Source organism: Peromyscus eremicus, chromosome 19, assembly GCF_949786415.1.
Source record: "Peromyscus eremicus chromosome 19, PerEre_H2_v1, whole genome shotgun sequence".
NCBI lineage: Eukaryota > Metazoa > Chordata > Mammalia > Rodentia > Cricetidae > Peromyscus > Peromyscus eremicus.
This window is the reverse complement of record NC_081435.1, coordinates 2692045-2711629: the sequence shown is the minus strand read 5'-3', so window position 1 is coordinate 2711629 and position 19585 is coordinate 2692045. Positions and strand designations below refer to the sequence as shown.

Genomic DNA, 19585 nt, shown 5'->3' with positions numbered 1-19585 from the left:
TAGAGTCAGCTGGAAATCGAGGGTCACATAGTCCCGTCTAGAACATTCCTGGCCTACCAAGAAGCACCCGGTCTTTCAGTAGCGCTTGCTGAGGTGCCGTTGTGATGCTGACTTAGAGGCGGCGGGTGTGTGCGATGGAGGCCCTGCTCTCAAAGGATGCGATGTTCACGGTGCGGGGGCAGAGGAGGTGTGCAGGCAGCAGACGCTGTGTGGAAACAGGATGAAGGCAGCTGTTCATTTATCCTACTGTTCGCTGCTCTCCCTCCTTACTAGACTGGTGCTTGTCGGGCAGTGATTATCATCCAGGTGGCAGGTTCTTCAGACAGATTTGTTCTTCATTCTCCCCCTCATCTGCCCTGACCGTCCTCTTGTCATCCTCCTCATCTGCCCTGACCGTCCTCTTGTCATCCTCCTCATCTGCCCTGACCGTCCTCTTGTCCTCCTCCTCATCTGTCCTGACCGTCCTCTTGTCATCATCCTCATCTGCCCTGACCGTCCTCTTGTCATCCTCCTCATCTACCCTGACCGTCCTCTTGTCCTCCTCCTCATCTACCCTGACCATCCTCTTGTCATCATCCTCATCTGCCCTGACCGTCCTCTTGTTATTTAGACTCCCGTCCAGAGCCTGGGCTAGACTATAAATATTACCTGTGTACTCTCACTGTCTTACCCTGCTGGAACATTTATGAGGAAAGATGGGATGTCAAGAGGAGGCGCATCCAGAGGGGCCTCAGGGCCCTGGATTTAACTGATCACCCTCTCCGCCATTCCCCGGTCTTCCCAGACTGCATTGCAGTTCCTCTCACACTGGGAGATTGGGCAAAGGCCAGCAGCCAGCAGCTGCAGAAGAGACAGAACAAATTCTCCACGATGTCCCATCCGCATGCCTGAGCAGGGGCTTCAGCCGCTCTGCAGTCCACAGTCCCAGGGTATCTTGGTTGTCAGTTCTCTGCAAAAAAGAACCTCAGAATGTGCCATGTCCATTATACACTAAAGTTCCAAAACAGGTGAATAAAGGCAGGTTCTTTTCCTCTTGTTCTCTCCCTTGTGTGGGATGCTGCTGCTGAAGGGAAGATCTAAGGCCTGGCTTGACCTGCCTGTGCATTCTGGCCCCACAGTCCAACAGTTCCACAGCTGTAGCCACATCTCTTCTCTGAGCTCCACTTGGAGTGGGGTAACAGAACTTCTCAGAGCAAGAGATAAAGTCACCACGTTTCACACAAGCCTTTGCACAAAGCATGCACTTGATAAATGGTCACTGTCGTTACTTTATTCTTAGTGGGAGGCAGGAGCAGAATCTCAGATGCGGCAGCTGGAGAGCTGAGCCGTTACCAACATGGGTTCCAAATGGAAGGTAGAGAGGTTCAGTGCAATAGTGACCAAAACCAACAAGAACCCGTCACCTTTGATGGGCTGCATGAAAACCAAACCCTTAAAACTCTTTTGGTTAGACACACATGGGCATAAGGGGAGGTTGATCTCAACTTTAAAACATCCAAACTGTCAGAGATACAGAATTTGGAACTTTTAGCTGAATCATTTGAAATCACTTAGGGGGCTTCCCAGAAGTGTAGCAGCTCACCGAATCTTGTTCAGAAATGTGTTTGTGCATGCATGCATGCATGTTTGTGCATGTTCCTGCTGATGGAACCCAGGTCCTGAGTGTGTTAGGCAAACACTCTACCCCTGAGCTGCCTGTGAAACACTTGACTCATCGGTATGAGTGGTGGAGGAAGGAAGTACTCCCAGCTCCCCACAAAGCTCTTCAACAGGGAACACTGGACTGTCAGCCCAGTCCCCCAGGCTGCCCAGAACAGACTAGACCAGAGCCCAGGCCACCAGAGAGCCAGGCTCCTGCAGGGTCACACACACCAGATTTGGAAGGATTAAGCTGTCCACTGTGGAAATGCTAAATTCCTTTTCTGGAGACGTTTTTGGAAGGCTTTCTGCTTTTTTAATCTCCTGACTTCTTGTTTGTGACCAAGTTCAAAGTCCAGGGAGAAGCAGCCAGTGTGTGTGATTATTTCCTCTTGTACTAAAAGTGGAACTCAAAGAATGAACTTACTTCACAAGAAATAAATGTTTCCTTGGGCCTCAGACTAAAGTGAGTGTGCACAGTCGCTCTGGGCCTTGTGCAGTGTGTGCAGTAATTAAACACTAACATGAAGAGAGATGTCAGGGGAATGCACTCATGATCTTTTTTTAACATAAAGCCAAAAAAAGAAGAAAAGAATCTTTAAAAAGACTTTCCTCTTGTTCTCTCCCTTGTGTGGGATGCTGCTGCTGAAGGGAAGATCTAAGGCCTGGCCTGACCTGCCTGCGCATTCTGGCCCCACAGTTCAACAGTTCCACAGTTTTAGACACGTCCCTTCTCTGAGCTCCACTTGGAGTGGGGTAACAGACCTCTCAGAGTCATTACAAAAGCAAGAGATAAAATCACCACGTTTCACACAGGCCTTTGCACAGAGCGTGCTCTCGCTAAATGGTCACTGCCGTTACTTTAGTCTCAGTGGGAGGCCAGAAGATTCTTAGGGACCTGAGAGTTGGAGAGCTGAATGCATTGTGCAGAAGACTGTGTCTTACGTCTCCTAAAGTGGCTGGGTGGAGGGAGCTGAGGGAGCTGTGTGGACCATCGCATGACCGTTGCTGTGCTCCTTAGGTGACCTCTTCAGGGCCCTGGACTTCCCATTGCTGTATTTCTACAGTTTCCACGGCAGCTGCTGCGCCAGGTAACCCTGCGTCACATCTGTGTTTTCTGCGCCGTTAGCTAATCTTCGTCTCTCTGCAGCCCAGCGTAGTTAGGGGGAACCAAGTGAGCTGTAGAGGCAAGGAGGGCCCTCTGGGAGCAGCTTTCTGTCTCCAGCGGGTCATTACTGACTACTCACATGTGCTCAGTGCCAGCCTGAATCCAGCAGACCCTGGCCTGGTGCAGTGCCTCAGCCGGGACTGTGGTTTTCCAGCTTGCTGAAGACTGGGGCTTCCCCACTTTCCCCTCCACAACCACCACACGGAACTTCAGTGTATAAAACTAATGAAATCCGTTCAGTTCAAGGGATCTTTGTGTCCTCTCCATTTTGATCTTGGCTTCTCTCTTGCTGCCGAAGGCAGCCCACCAAAACCCTCTGTGGAATCCAGGACTCAGAAGTAGACACCAAGGTGGCCAGTAGTATCTGACTTGGGAAGGACCAGGGATGAGACCATCAGGCAAGTCCACGCAGATCGACAGAGCTTCCTTGCCGTCCTGCCCCACCATTTCTGACACAGTCTTGAGTGGTGAGAGGTGGAAAGGCGCTGGTGACACTCTCAAGCTTGTATTTTGCTGCCGTGGTGGAAAGAGGAGGCCTAGCCAACCCCGGGGTTGCTGGTTGCTGGCTGTGTAGCCTCCGGGCCGATTATCCAGTCCTCCCAAGTTCCTGTTTTGTCATCTGTGACGTAGAACAGTAATAGCGGCTAAAATATGTGTAAGTTCCTAAGCATCATACCTGGCCCAGGAAATGGGAGCCATTATTAATACCTGCTCAGGTGAACTGTAAGAAAAATCTCGAAACTGTTGATGTTGAATCCTGGCTCTGCCGAGGGATATTAAGCAGGATTTTTATTTGTCTTTACTCGTCTAGGGATAATGATTATATTTGTTTTATAGGCTTTTATACTAATTAATACAGGTGTATACTTTGAACAGTGCCTTCTCATAGTAAATTCTCTGTGAATGCTGTTGTCATTAGCCAAGAAAAAAACAAACAAAACCAAAACTCTCAACCATGAATAAAAGCCAGATCATCCATTCCCACACAGAAAATGGTACCCATGGAGCAATCTTTGCAGATAGGGAAAAAGTTGAGATGTAGGGACTGGAGAGTTGGCTCAGCGATTAAGAGCATTTGTTGTAGAATTCCAGGCTTGAATTCCCAGTGCCCACATGGCAGCTCACAACCATCTGTAACTCTAGTCCCAAGGTGCACATGCACACAAGGAGGCAAAACACACATAAAATAATAAAACAAATAAAAAATTTTTTAAGTTGAGGTGTAGCTAAGTACTGCTTCTAAAGTGAGTAGTTCATGTTCCTTGGGGTTATTGAGGCCATTTGAGTCTCGGAATGGTGTTATCACCCTTAGAAAAGCTTCAGGGAAGTCCCCCAATGCTCCTGTCAGCTGCCCGCAGCTTCCACAGTGTAACTCTTGCTGCCCAGGCATCGGAATTGGTGTCCTTTGAGTGTGATTGTTTGGTAGTGTGGGCAAGCAGGCTCTGGGGTGTGGTCAACACTAGTTTGGTTATTTACAAGAAAACAGCGTGCTCACAGCTCACTGGTTTTGGCTTTGCAGGGACACAACTCTGGCTGTTTCTGGCCCTAAAAAATGGACAGCTTTCTCCCAACTCAACATGTTAGATCAGGCTTTTATTTTAAGAGCTGTCGATCTTTGCGTGAATTGTCTTAACTCTGTGTCATTTTACCCCCTGACTTCATTGCAGTGCTGACCTTTTAAAAATATGTACAGTTTCTCCACATCATTTCAATGGTTCCTCCATGACCATTTCTCAGATTAGGAGTGTTACCTTCAGGAGGTCTTAGAAAAGCTCAGAGGGGGATCATGGATTACTGAGGGGAGGGAGGTAGCCATGACCCAGAGACCCCTGAAACAGATCTCTTTCTCGTGGGATCCTTCACTTCAGGGATCCTCCCTCTGTTTTTTAGAGGGATCTTCCCCTATCAAGGGTAGAAGAACTGAAAGGAGGCTAGAGATAAGGTAGCCACAGGATAGAAATGATGTGCAAACAGGCCAGGCAGTGCGGGGAAGCGCTGGACGTGTCTCTAAACAGCACAGACTAGTTCGTCCTAGTCAAGTCTGTGCTGAGGGAGCAGGTTATGCTCATGCCCTTCGGCTGGAGGTGGAGAGGGAAGGCAAAACCCAAGGATACAAGGGGTTTGGGAGACTGGACACACCTGTGGTGCTGGGTCTTGGCTGCTGGGGTGGAGCTACAAGCGTTAACTCAGAGCACTGGTGCCTTTCTGTGTAGCCCTTCCCTCAGAGACATGCACCCTACAACATCCCGCTCCGACTCATTGATGATTACTTTAGATTTTTGTTGCTGTGACAGGTGTCGAAGAGAAACAATTTAAATATCAAAGTATCTTTTTTCCACTCCTGGCTCAGGTGTCTACTCAAGGTTGTCTGGTTCCCTCACATTGGGCCTGAGAGAGACTGATAGATACTGTGGTGGTGATGTAGGAGAAACTCAGTCATAGAACTGACAGTAGAAGATTTTCTAATGGATTTGCTTAGCAGACAGTAAACCACACAATGCAGAATTTAGCTAAGGGAGTGCTGCCCCTGAAACACCCCAAAGATAAGTATTAGCTCCCCAGGTCTGTTAGAGGTAGGCAGAGTTTACCATGCTAGGATGAAATGTTTGTTCACCAGGACTGACCAGCCGTTATGCCTCCCACAGGAGGATTACAGGGGACGTGCAGGATTACAACTTCCATTACATCTCTGCCAGGTGGGCGAGATGACGCCAGGGAAGAACCACTCAGAAACCCCACAACTGGTGTGCTTAAGCCTCTGGCTCTCTTTGCAGTGTGAATGTCCCCCTGCCCAACTGGCCAGACTTGCGGTCTCCTGTCCGTGTTTAAATTGTTCAAAGTGTAACCCGGGGACAGCGTATGTAACATGTATAAACCTAAAGACATGTAAGTTTAGTAAATCTTCTAATGGAGACTGGCTGTTCCTTGAGCAGTAGCCACAGTCGGCCGTGTGTGTGTGTGTGTGTGTGTGTGTGTGTGTGTGTGTGTGTGTGTGTAAAGATTTCCCCTCTTAATCTCTAAGTGAGCAATTTGGGAAGCATATGACTTCCTTAACAGTGGCAGTGTACAGCAGAAGAGGTTTCTGCCTCCTGAAGCAGAGAAGTGAGCTAAGAAGTGGCCCCCAGGGATGAATTTCTCCTAACCAGGTCCCACCACCTGATGTGTCCATTATCTCTCAATAATGCCTTCAGATGATGAGTCCCTAAATGGACTAATCCCAAATCAGAGACCTCATGATGCAACCAAAGCCTCTCCCCCAATATTACATCTATGACAGTCTTAGTGCCTGAGCTTTTGGAGCAATAATTACTATTGAAGCCATAACAATGCCCACTTATATATTTTTCTGTCATGACTTAGCCAGATTTCTGAGCTCTCTCACTGCCAGTGAAATACTCTCATCTCTATTTAGTGGAGGTTCATGTTTCTAAACTGATGTTCTTATCCAGGGGAACTAGAAAACACAAATATGATGGAGGCTGTGCGATGCTTAGAAATTAGACATCGACTGATAAACAGTGTGACGGCGCACACCTGTAATCACAGCCGCTCGGGAGGAAGGGGCGGGAGGCTGGGAGCTCCAGGCCAGCATGTGGCCGAGAGCCTGGCTCAGGGGTGGAGGAGGAGGAGGAGGAGGAGGAGGAGGAGGAGGAGGAGGAGGAGGAGGAGGGATTGAAGCTGTAGCCGAAGGAAGGCAGCCTCACTAACCCAAGGGTGTTTTCTCCTTTCAGCGGAATTTTAGGATTCTTTCTCATGCTCAGCACAGTAAAGCTGAAAAGCATTCTGGCCCCAGGGCAGTGTGCAGCCTGGATTTTCTTTGCTAAGGTAAGAGAGGGGCCGGGAAAGTCCACCTCAGAAGCCTGTGTGACAAGCCTTGGCAGCGTGGGCTGTGTAAAGTGGGACCTTTAGGAAACCATTTTTAATGCCCTGTGCCTGGTGATAATTTCTGAGACCTTTCACCTGTTTTATCAGCAAGACATCATGGCACCCTAAAAAGCAACAGAGGAAAGCTGACAAATGGCCAGACAGACAGACTCCCGTGAGCCTTTGAGACAAGGGTTGTTACAAGATCAGCTTTTGTGTATCGGAGTGACCAGGGCTGACTGACGCAGTAGAGAGAGGTGGGTGGGCTGTGAAGGCTCAGGAGCCGAAAGGCAACAGTGTGAAGCACCGTGGTAATAACATGCTTTGAAGATCTCTCTTCTGGGCCCTCCTTCCCCGCATCAGGTACAGGGGCTTAGGCGCTGCTTCTGAGGAGCGGGATTCCGTCTAATGAAGTTAATTATTGCAGCTTCCGTCTTGAGCCGTTTATGTCTTTCAGTTGCTTTGTTTTCTCTGAAAATGAGATCACACAGTGGTGATGTCACCCCCACACGTGGTCTACCTTTACCAGAACTGTTCTCAGTAGATCTTAAGCCTGAGAGAGTGAGGACGTTGACGGTCTCCAAAACAAGCAGAAAGCTGGGAAAGCACTGTGCAGAGTCTCCATTTTCGTGCTCCAAAAATTGACTGAAAGCACACAAGAAAGCAGAAGTGTTTATTCTTGGTAGGAACAGAGTGAGTCCAGTGTTCCTAGCTGGCGCCATCCCTTCCCTCCTTCAGCTCTGTCAGTGTGATGGTGAAGCCAGGCAGGCTGTGAGGAGCCCTGAGAATTAGCTTTGCTGCCTCTGGACGTCGCTCCCTCTGTTTGGGGCATTGCTCATTCAAGTGGCCATTTTGGTCAGAAGTGAACAGGAGAAGCTGGTAGTTCCACCGTCATGAGTTTCTAGGCCTCACTGGAGTGAGCTGTGGACAGTGGTCTTGCTGCTGACCTAAGTAGTTTTGGAGGTAAGAGCATCATGAGCTCTGGAATCCTCTGTGTAGCTCACATTGAATGCCTTCTGTGTCTGGGAACACAAGAGGTGCACACACAAAAGAGCCAGAGCAAAGTACAACCCAAGGCAGATGTGAGAGCTGCCTGAGGTCCAGATGTCCTTTCCAGACACCTAGAAGCAGAGGCAAACCCGATTTTCTGGCTCCTGGTATTTGAACAACCACCTCTGACTGGCCCTTGCCAGGACACCAGGTTTCACGTGCGTGAAGAGTAAGGACAAATATTAGTAAAGACATCAGCGCTGTCTCTTTATGGGACACAGTTCACACGTGGGCTAGGAAGATCACTGAACAATCAAAACAAGCAGCTGCAGTAATAAGACACGTGGGAAAAGTCAGAACCCAGAACTGCTACCACATGTTATCTAAAAAGCCCAGTGTTCAACCAGAAATTACAGACATGTAGAGAAGCCAACTGTGGCCAGTGGGAAGGGAAGGAGAAGTCAGTGGGAGCTGGCTCTGGGTATCTGGCTTCACATGTAGGAGTTAGCCCAGAACGCTGCAAAGCAGCTCCCTAGGACACTCAGGGATGGAACTACCGCTATGTAAAGAACAGAGGAAAGGCTCCAGAATCCAGAATGTCAGTCAAAGAGAATTAGGAGATAACCAAATGGCAAGTCCAGATGGAAAATACAGCTGAAATGAGATCGCTCTAGAGGGACTCAACAGATTTTAGATGGCAGAACAAGAGAGAAGGAGGCATCATTTAATACAAGGAGAAAATGAACTGAAAAATGTAAACAGCACTCTGGAGAGCTGTGAGACATACATATCAACATATATATATATATATATATATATATATATATATATATATATATATATATATATAAGCAGTCTTAGAGGAGGAAGAGCCAGGGATAGAAAAATATTTGAATAAATAATGGATGAAACTCCCAGATTTTATGAAAGACATTAAAATCAGTAAGCCCTAAAAACAAACAAAAACAGTGTTATCTAAACAAATTATAATCAAACTGTTAAAAGGCAAAGAGAAAATATTAAAAGCACCAAGAAAAAAGGATTCAGCACACATGGAGGAAATGAATGCAATTGATGAAAAATAGCAAACAAACCTTAAAACAAAAATCTGGAGGCCAGACACAGCAAGAGGAGGCCACATGCAACATGCTAACGACATATGCAATCAGGGACTTAATATATAGCAAAACTGCCCATCAAATATGACAGAAATAAAGACATTCCCAAGTAAATAAAGACTGAGAGATGTGTTGCTAGTGGTAATAACTATAATTATAAAATGTGAATAAACTAAATATTCCTTTAAAAGGGATGGAGAGATGTCTCAGAGGTTGGGAGCACTGGCTGCTCTTTTAAGGACCCAGATTTGATTCCCAGCATCCTCGTGGTGGCTCACAACTGTCTGTAAGTGCAGTTCCAGGTGATGTGATGCCCTCTTCTGGCCTTTGTGGGCACCAGGAGTGAATGTGGTGCTTATACATACTTGTAGGCAAAAGACTCAAACACATAATAAAAATAAATGAATCTTTAAAAATTACTCCATTCAAAAGACATAGGTTGTCAGATTGTGTTTTTAAAAGGCAAGACCCAACTACATAGTTTCCAGAAGAGAGACACCTTGGATCAAGGATACAAGTGGGCTGAGTTTGAGGGCAAGGCAGGGCCAGAATCCTCATAAGCTGCTGGTAGACATTTATGCAGGCACTTTGAAAGACAGCTCAGCCGGGCGGTGGTGGCACACGCCTCTAATCCCAGCACTCGGGAGGCAGAGCCAGGCGGATCTCTGTGAGTTCAAGGCCAGCCTGGTCTCCAAAGTGAGTTCCAAGAAAGGTGCAAAAAGCTACACAGAGAAACCCTGTCTCAAAAAACCAAAAAAGAAAAAAAAAAAAAAAAAAAGACAGCTCAATGCTTCCTAAAAGGCCAACTGACAGGCAGCACCTCTGTGCCCAGGAAACGCTCGAGAGGAATGAAAACACACCCACCAAAATCCCATACGTGGGTGTGTATAGCGGCATTAATAATAAAGCCAAAACATGTCAATAATGGAGATGTAAGTTTCTTAGTGGACAGATAAACAAGGTATCATATGTGTGTGGTAGAATATTATTAAACCATAACAAGAAACGAGCTAGTAATATATGCTGTAATACAGATAACTCTTAGAAGCATTCTGCTAAATGGAAACACCTAGTCACATGTTATTCCATTTGTGTGAAATATCCAGAAAAGGCAAATTTATCCAGACAGAATGTATGTTGATGGTTTTTCATGGAGCAGAAATTTATTGGATATAGGTTTAAAGAAGTTGTGGTATTGTGGCATAGAAATGAGCTAGATTGTAGTGATGATTGCATAATCACATAATATTAGTAAATTTACTAAATTTGTTTATTAAAAATTACCTCATTGGGTCTGGAGACAGCCAACCGCTGGATGGCTCTGTGGTTAAGAGAACTGGCTACTCTTCCAAAGGACCTGAGTTCAATTCCTAGCGCCCACATGACAGCTCACAACTGTCTGTAACTCCAGTTCTAAGGAATCTGACACCTTCACACAGACGTACATACAGGCAAAACACCAGTGCACATAAAATAAATCTTTAAAAAACTTTAAAAACCATCACATTAAAAAAAAAAAATCATGCCTCGACCAGGCGGTGGTGGCGCACGCCTTTCATCCCAGCACTTGGGAGGCAGAGCCAGGCGGATCTCTGTGAGTTCGAAGCCAGCCTGGTCTACAGAGTGAGTTCCAGGACAGGCGCAAAACTACACAGAGAAACCCTGTCTTGAGAAACAAAAACAAAAACAAAAATAAAAAATAAAAAAAAAGAAATAATAAATCATGCCTTTAATTTCGATGGCTGAGTTGTGGCTTGTGAAGCATCCCTAAGGGCTGTAAAACGCGGCACGCATTCCGTCCTTCACAGTTTGATGGCGTTCGTCTGTGTATGGTCTGTCTGTCTGACCACTGGTCACTGAGAGTCTCCTTTGTTTTTGTTGTTTTTTTCAAAACTTGAAGTTTATAACATTTTCCTCAATTCTAGGGGAGGGGGCAGTTTTAAATTGGCTCTTGTGGTTTAGTGCTAATCCTTACGTGTGGAGGATTAGATTAGATGAACCATTCAGGTTTTTTGCAGCTTCAGTACATCAGGCAATCTCTCTCCCCCCACCTTCAGTACATCTGATAACACCCCCCCCCACACACACACACACACATCTTTTCTATCACATATGAGTTCTGTGGTTCTTAGCGGCCAAGTATACCCATGCCCTGGACCAGCTACATAGCCAGATGCACTGGCCTTTGTAAGGTGCCACAACTGTACTTGGTGGTACAGCATTGCCTGGTGATGTCGTCATGACAGCCCAAGTACAGTGTTTTCAGAAAATGACTCAGAAGCATGGCCCTGTGCTGCTAGAGGAGATTTTGCATTCCTCAAAAAACTTGTAGACCCAGGCAGGGAGTTCATTCAAAGTCTGAGATGCTTTGTTCCTGGCTCCAAAGTAGTATTCTTTCTTAGCCATTGTCCAAGGGGTTGTCACATCAGCTGTCATTTGCATGTTCTGCTTGCTTTTTTTTGGATGGGACTCACTGTGTATCCCTAACTGGCCTGGAACTCACTGTGTAAGCAGGCTGCCCTCAGACTCACAGACCGACCAGCCTGCCTCTGCTCTTGAGGGTGAGGATTAAGGGTACTGCCACCATACCTGGATTCAGTTATGTTTCTATCATGGTTATGATTTTTCTCTCTTGGAATCTGAGAACTACTGTAAGAGCCAGAAGGCATTATAGTGATTAGCAACCTTTGGAGAAGCCTCTTCTTTTGGTAAATGTGAGCATGTGAAATCTAATGCATGGGCAACTTCGTGAGCTCTCTTCTCACTGGGAGTACAAAGGATTTTTTTTTTTTTTTTTTTGAGACAGGGTTTCTCTGTGTAGCTTTGCGTCTTTCCTGGAACTCGCTCTGTAGACCAGGCTGGCCTCGAACTCACAAAGATCTGCCTGCCTCTGCCTCCCAAGTGCTGGGATTAAAGGCGTGTGCCACTACTGCCTGGTCAGTACAAAGGATTTAACTCAGAAAAAGTGAGTGGACTGAGGACAGCAGTGACGTGTGGGTGTGTAAGGAGGTACAGCCTGAGTCCCCACTCTTAGTGACGTGTGGGTGTGTGAGGAGGTACAGCCTGAGTCCCCACTCTTAGTGACGTGTGGGTGTGTGAGGAGGTACAGCCTGAGTCCTCACTCTAGTGACGTGTGGGTGTGTGAGGAGGTACAGCCTGAGTCCCCACTCTTAGTGGGCTTTTCCAGCAGATTTAAACCCTGTGTGAGAATTCTTCCTGGATTGGGTCGTGACTTATCTCATGCTTTTCATTTCAAACTGCCTGAGTTCTCAGTGGGTGGAGAGAAGCAGCTGAGGCCGGAGTGAGTTTAGCGACAACGAGCCAGGAAAGGTGAGGCGTCCCCAGACGGTGGTAGCAGCACTTGCCGCCCTTTCAGAGCAGAAGCTAGTACCGTGGTCACCAGCCTCCTTGTCCTGAAGACCGCTGCAGGACATAAAACCAAGTCTGTCCTCTCAGTGGCCCTTGGGAAATACTTTTTCTGATAGATCTTCTCATTCAGTTTAAGTTTTTTGTGTTTGTTTGGCTTGTTTTTGTTTTGTTACTTCTAGGGATTGATCCAAGAGTCTTACACATACAAGGCAAGAACTCTACCAATGAACTAAACTCTTTCGTTGTTGTTGTTTTTCAAGACAGGGTCTCTCTGTGTAGCCCTGGCTGTCTTGGAGCTTGCCCTGTAGACCAGGCTGGCCTTGAACTCACAGAGGTCTGCCTGCCTCCTGAGTGCTGGGATTAAAGGCGTGTGCCATCACCACCCGACAGTACATCTTAAGTCTGACAGGATTGCTAACCTGCCCACCGAGGTCACAGCATTGCAGCCATGCCCTTCCTGGGTGCTGATGGGCATTCCATGGCTCTGGGAAGGAACACTTGAGAGCTACATAGGGAACTGGCTAAAACCAAGGCAGCTGGGCACAAACTGGATTACTTGAGGCAGGAGCCCCACCCTGAGTCAGGGTCATTTGAGGCCAGCGGATTCATAGGCCATGCCGCGGTGGCAGCCTACATAAAAGGCCGTGGAAGGAGGAAGGTTTATTTTAACATCTGCTTGTTCTCACACTGGCAAGTTCATAACTCCCGGCACACTTCCTTCGCTGGTGTTAGAACCTAATTCTTTGGGATTCCAACATGGACTGAAAACAGACAGCTCTCTGGGATCTCACCAGAACTCCAGGACCTGACCAGGACTGCTGAGGCATCTGATTGTGGACTGAACAACTACTGGATTCCTGGCCTTTCTGTCAGGAAACAGCCATGGCTGGACTACTCAGACCATGTGCTGTAAACCAGTCTAGTAAATCCCTTATTGATATATCGATAAACATTAGTTCATTGTACCATTTCTGTTCCTTAGAGAACCCTGACTAATACAGTCTGAGCCCTGCATATATGAAATGTAACTCCACCAAAAACAAAAACAAAACACCAAAACAACAACAACAACAGCAACAACAAAACCAGAAGGCCAGTGAAATATTCCATGGGTAATGGTGCTACCATTAATCCTGATGACCTCAATCCATCCCCGCGACCCACATGGTGGAAGGGAAGAATTGACTCCCCCAAGTTGTCATCTGGCCTCCACGTGTGCACCATGGCACCTATATCTCAGGGAGATATATGAAGGCGTATAGCTTCTTTTTCAGGGGACCCCCTTTTGTACATGATTCTACCATTACTCAGCATTTCTTTAGGGAAGTCTTTGGAGATTGATGGACACAAGAAAGGAGAACTGCATTAGCTGTGTTCAAGGCCTGTCTAAGGCCTGTTACAACCCAGAGTTGATAAGGGTGAGTTGGGTGATGATACCAATCTGGGGAGCAAAGGAGTGGCTGACACTTGTGGAGCAGTGAAGGGCAGACGCAGGAATGAAGAGGGGTCACAAATACACTGAAGAGGAAGGCTGGGCGCTGTGGTCAAGGGGTAATAGCCAGACCTCATGGTGAGACAGATTTAGAAAAAGGACTTGAGTGAAAGCCAGAGATCGAGGGGAGTGGGAAGACTGGTGTCAGTGGTTGTGGAGGGACTTGGGGCTTGGGGCTGTCCTAGAAAGGCAGAGATGGTGATAGATGGAAGGAGGCAGGCAGGGCTTTAGTCTCCATCGTGAGATGTGTGTGGGGAAGGAATGGGGCTTTGGGGGGCGGGGTGTGGGGAGAGTGCTCAGTGTTTGACTCTGGCCACTCTTCACTGAACTTCTCTTCTATGATATGAAGTGTGTGTGCCCCCCTAAAATTTATAGTTTGAAATCCTAATCTCTAAGGTGATGGTCATAGGTGCAGCTTTGGGCACATGATAAGATTATGAAGGCAGAGTCCTTATGAGTGACATCAGTGGCCTGGCTCCCATCAGTCATGGTGGCTCACACCCTTAATCCATGTACCCAGGAGACAGAGGCAGGCGGATCTCTGAGTTTGAGACCAGCCTGGTCTATGTGACCAGTTCCAGGCCATCCAGGGATACAGAGTGAGATTCTGTCTCAAAATAAAAGGTCCCATGGAGCTTCCTTGCCTCATCCACTGTGAGAACACAGAAGGAGGATGCTGTGTCAGAGAAAGCAGTTCTTCCCAGACACTGAACCCACCAGCATGCTGAATGCACTTCCCAGCCTGTGGAAGAGTAAGAAGCACAGTTATGTTGTCTAAAGCTACCCAGTTAGTCATAGCATCCAAGAGGGACAAGACACCTACATTAGTTACTTTTCTCATTGCTGTGATCAAACACCCATGGCAAGGCAGGAAGGGTTTATTTTGGCTTGCAGTTTGGGAGGACACAGACAGGCCATCGAGATGGGGAAGACATGGTAGCAAGTGGCTCTATGGTAGGGAGTCTCGTTTCTCCATGAACAGGGATTAGTTCCTGGAGAGGAAGTGGGGCTAGGCTCTAAACCTCAAGGCCTACAGTGTAGCCAACTTCCTCTATTGATGCTCTACCTCCTAACACAGTGCCACCATAAACACAGGAGCCTAAGGCGGTGTGGCCCTGGAACCCTCAGTCCTTTGCTCTGTACAGCGGAGTTTGGACTAGAAGGCGTCTAAGACACCTCAGAGCTGTCAGGACTGCAGTGACGGTCTGATATTCATGCCCAACTTGCTGATGGCCTTTACATCTGATGTAGCGCTCTACAGTGAACTGCTGAAGACTGTGTTGATAATTATGTCTACTCAATAAAACATTTGCCAGGTTTACAAGAGCTTATTGGAATATGTCACACCACAGTGGGACTTTCTTCTGTCCTGTCACTAGGTCTCGCCTTTTTTGGGGAAGATCTTGGTGTCAGTGTTACAGGTGGTTTATTGGAATTTTTGTTCATAACTCAGAATTCACTCTAGAAGGCGGTTCCCTCACATTGCTGTTCGGATAGGATGCTGTTCATATGGAGGAAGTACTGTAAAACTGGAAGGTACTAGAATATGAGTTCATGCTGGTTCAGAGCAGAGTCAATGAACTAATGTATGTGGAAATAGCTGGGGTGTGCTTTGCAAACAGCATCGTGTAGGACAATAGAGACCTAAAGACTTAATTTTCACCTAGTCTCAGGTCTTCCACTTCATGTGTGAAGTGGTTTCCTTTTCTGTAAATGAGCACAATACTGTTTCTGCCTTATCAAGGGCATTAAATGGTGCCTGACAGCCCTGTACTGGAGGGAGCCAGCCCTGGGCAGGTCCTTGGCTCTGTCAAACTCGCTCAGTCCTTTCACGAAGCTGGCCAGTGGTTTCCTGGCTGAGTTTACCATTGTGTTCACTGGTTCCTGGTGTGGATTTACTGCCTGCTATACTGCTGCTCTGAATGCAGCAGCATCCACAAGAACAAGGCTTCTCACAGCCTAAACTGAGATTGCCCAACAAAAGAAGCCATTGATGGGCCATTCACAGTGTCTTAGACCTATATAAAGAGTCATTGATCCAAAACAGTCACTGTGCATGTGACAATGTATGTTTGCTGGTTTCCATGGAGACCACTCAGCTGGCTGCTCTGATCTCTCACTAGCCTTAATTATCACTGGCATCGCCTGGGAGCCTTCAGAGTTGTCTCCATAACAACGTGTCCTTGTGGAGTAACGTGACTGCCACCCCGTCTGTGTTTCCCATGTAGGGGTTTCTATTAAGAGGTGGTCAAATGCTGCTGGCAAACTGGCTTGTTTATCCTGATGCACAGGAAGTTTTCTGAGCTCTGACTTCCTGTCTCAGGCTGTGTGTGAAGGCCACAGCACAGCCACTTTCTCTTTGTTCCAGGTGGCATGCTGGCATGTCTCTTGTCTTGTTGCCAAGATATTGAACTAAGAAGGAGTCTTCACTATGTCAGTGGACTAGATACAATTAAGTTTTTAAAAAGTTATTTTTCTTTATGTGTATGCATGTTTTGCCTGTATGTATGTATATGCACTGTATGTGTGCCTGGTATTTGTAGAGGCCAGAGGAGGATCCCTTGGAACTGGAGTTACAGATGATTGTGAGCCTTCATCTGGGTCTTATGCAAGAACAAGTGTTCTTAACTGCTGATCTATCTCTATAGCCCCCAAACTAAAAAAAAAAAAAAAAAAAAAAAAGCTTGAGGCAAGACACCCAACCCTGACCTCTAAACACCATACACATACACCACACACAAGAGACTCAGTTGTTTTAATAGGGGAATCATGCAAACTTTCTGAGTAATATGAACTTTTACTTTTTCTTAATTTCCTGTATTTATTTATATGTGCACATGGGTGTGTGTATGTATGTGCATGCCTGTGTGTGAGTAGGGAGGCCAGAGTTGATGATGGATGCCCTCTCTATTTCTCTTGAGATAGGGTCTCTCAGTGAACCCAGGACTCACCCTTTGGACCAGCTGCCGGCTGGCAGTTCTCGGCATCTACACACATACGTTCCGGGGTTATAGGCGTGCCCTGCTGCAGCCAGATTTTACGTGAGTGCTGGGGATCTGAACTCAGGTCCTCACACACAGCAGGTCCTTTACCCACCGAACTGTCTCCTCAGCTCCTAGTTTTTGAGTTTCTACCCAGTGTCTTGAGGTGTATATAGGAAGATCCCAAGGCTCAGCCTTGGCTATTACCTGGAACGTCCAAGGAAATGACCAGTGCTGTGTCTTCAGGTTCTGAATCAGAGCTCTTAGGTTTGGTTTTTGACTTGCGTGTGCACACAAGGACAGACAGCAGAGCAGAAGCGTTCTCTTCCTCCCACTGTGTGTTACCACTGTTATGTATCCTCACATGTTGTCCACTGTCTGTCAGGGGCCAGGCTGGTTCTGTCCTTCCTCCCTGTCATCCCAGTGAGGTGTCTTCTCCCTGTGCCCATGTGTTTGTGGCTCTTCTTCGTTTCTCGGCTTCTTCAGGCTCCTCACCCTTTCCTCACACCACATTTCAAAGCTTATTTGACTATGGAGGTTCTCCTTCGAACATTCCTTTTCTTCTTTTCCTTTGGTTTTTACTCAGCGTCTTTGTGTGTTCTGGAATGGTCTGATGAAAATAAGTCATGAAATAAAATGAAACTCTGCTTAGTGTAACTTTTATGTTGAAAGAGTGAACTGAAAAAAAATCTAATTATGGCTGTCTCTTAATTAAATCATTTTTCTTGTTCACTGGCTAAGCCTCTGTGGCAATGAGAACAATTTTTCATGGAAAATTTAAACCTAGAGGCAGCAGCATAATTTCCTTTACAGTCTCTAGCTCGGCAATAATAACAGCATGTCGATGCCTTTCCGTGACATCACCAATGAGGCGACAGGAGCGTGGAGTGGCGTGTTAGGGAGGAATGCTTAGTGGTGAACGTATGGAAACACTCAACGAGAGGCCAGTTACCTAGGAATCGTTTGTTTATGAACAAGATTTTCCAAGAGGATCCCTGGGAGGGAAAGACTGTTCTGAATTTGAGAAAAAATAACCAGATTCTGTTTCCTATTGTCAAATTAATCCGCTGAAGTGGGTGATGTTGATGGGTGTTTGGTGCTCTGGGTAAGGTGGCTGTTTGTCTTTCCTGCTTTGCACCCTCCCCCAGGCTGTTTTTAGTGCTATCCATCATCACAGCGTTCTGCAAAAATATGACGGCAATTCTGGGTTTCACAACTTTTGCCCTGAAGGAATTTGCTTTTTATTTACTAAGGGAGACACTTACATTTGTAAATGTCCTGACTGTGAGGTTTTCCTGGGTGTGCCTCATATCCTAGATAACTTAAAATAATTAAAGTGCTCTCTTATTTTGATACATTTGCAAAACTTTCCATGGCGGTTGTGCGCGTGTGCGTGTGCGTGTGCGTGTGCGTGTGCGTGTGCGTGTGCGTGTGTGTGTGTGTGTGTGTGTGTGTGAGAGAGAGAGAGAGAGAGAGAGAGAGAGAGAGAGAGAGAGAGAGAGAGAGAGAGATTAATCATCAAAGAATACCAAATAAACAAGTCTCCGGAGGACAGTGTAGAAGTAAGCTGATTAAGCATTCCTGAAATGCTCTGGTGAAAACGGGGTCAGGAGCCATTGCCTAAGCCAATCCTTTACACAGTTTCCTCCCCTTCCCCTCTGAAAAGGAGCAAAATTATGGGACATTTTTCCACTCTGGGTTAGGCTTATTTCTTAGCACTTGGAGTCTTCCATCTCAGAGACTCACTCATGTTTTGTTACTGTGTTCCACTCTTAGCCCCGAGCGGGAGGGTTTGTCAACTTTGAAGGGGGCTCTCATACCAGGCCTTGTTCTCCCCCTCAAAAGTCTTTTGATAATTTTTATAAATGTGAAGTCTTTTATACTCTATTTGTGTGTGTGTGTGTGTGTGTGTGTGTGTGTGTGTGTGTGTGTACACATCACCGCTCTCTTGTGAAGGTGAAGGGACGGCCCGCAGGAGTCGGTTCTCTGCTTTCCCCATGTTGGTCCCAGGGATGGAACTTGGGTCCTCTGGTTGACAAGCATCTTCGTCCACAGAGACCCCCCCCCCCCCCCCCCCCCCCCCCCCGCTGGCCTGCTCTCCTCAGAACCTTGCTGCATCCATGTCTGCCTTGCACTTCCCGATTGCCAAGCACTTGCTGCCGTTTGACTGTGCCCTTGAGAGTCCTCCACTCCCTCTGCATCTTTGAAATGTTGGCATTTGAGAGAGGAGGTTTTGGTGTCCTCTCTCACAGGAGTCCTGTGCTGCCTCTCTGGTTTGTTCTTCTGAGAAAGCTAGTGCCCTCTAGAAGGCAGAAGAGGAGCGTGCCCCCGGAAGCAAAAGAGCCGCATCTTGGATCCCTGTGGTGCCCGTCCTGAGTGGTAGCAGCGGATGCTTCCTCTACGAGGGCGTCCCTGCCCTGGTGTGCGAGCCTTCTTGAGGCTTCCATGAACCTGGTTGTGGACACATGTGTTCTGTTGCCCTCACCCCACTTGAGGGGTGCAGCTAGTGACTCTTCTCCCAGACAGACAACGTGCCCCTGGTTCCAGTCCCCCTTCCGCCTTGTGATGTGGTTTGTTTGTTTCGTTGAGACAGGCTGTGGTGGCGTGAATCAGAATGGCCCCCAGAGGCTCACACATTCGAATGTTTCATCATGAGGGACAGGGATTAGGAGGAGCGGCCTTGTTGAAGGAAGTGTGTCACTGGGAAAGGCTTTTCCAATGCTCAAGCCAGGCCTGTGTCACTGTCTCCTTGCTGCCTGAGGACCCGGATGGAGAAGAGAGGAAGTGGTAAAGACTAGCATGCCGGGTAGGACGTGGGGACACTGATACCCCACAGCGTTTCCATTGGGACCCAGCTGTCACACTCCAGACAGACCAGTCCAGGGCCATGGACTGAGGAGTGGTGGCTGGCAGAGGACACTGAGCGGCGCTGAACTGTTAACGGGGAGCTTCACCACCAGTTCGT

The 19585-nt window shown here is 47.3% G+C and overlaps 1 protein-coding gene across 1 annotated transcript in view; it reads left to right on the top strand.

Annotated features, from left to right (window-relative positions):
• The window catches only part of Tmem241 (transmembrane protein 241), a 127012-nt gene that overhangs the window by 61130 nt on the left and 46297 nt on the right, over window positions 1-19585 (top strand). The window contains exons 14-15 of the mRNA XM_059246451.1: window positions 2660-2729; window positions 6538-6631. Of these exons, the coding sequence (XP_059102434.1) occupies window positions 2660-2729; window positions 6538-6631 (164 nt within the window). The remainder of the gene's footprint in view (window positions 1-2659; window positions 2730-6537; window positions 6632-19585) is intronic.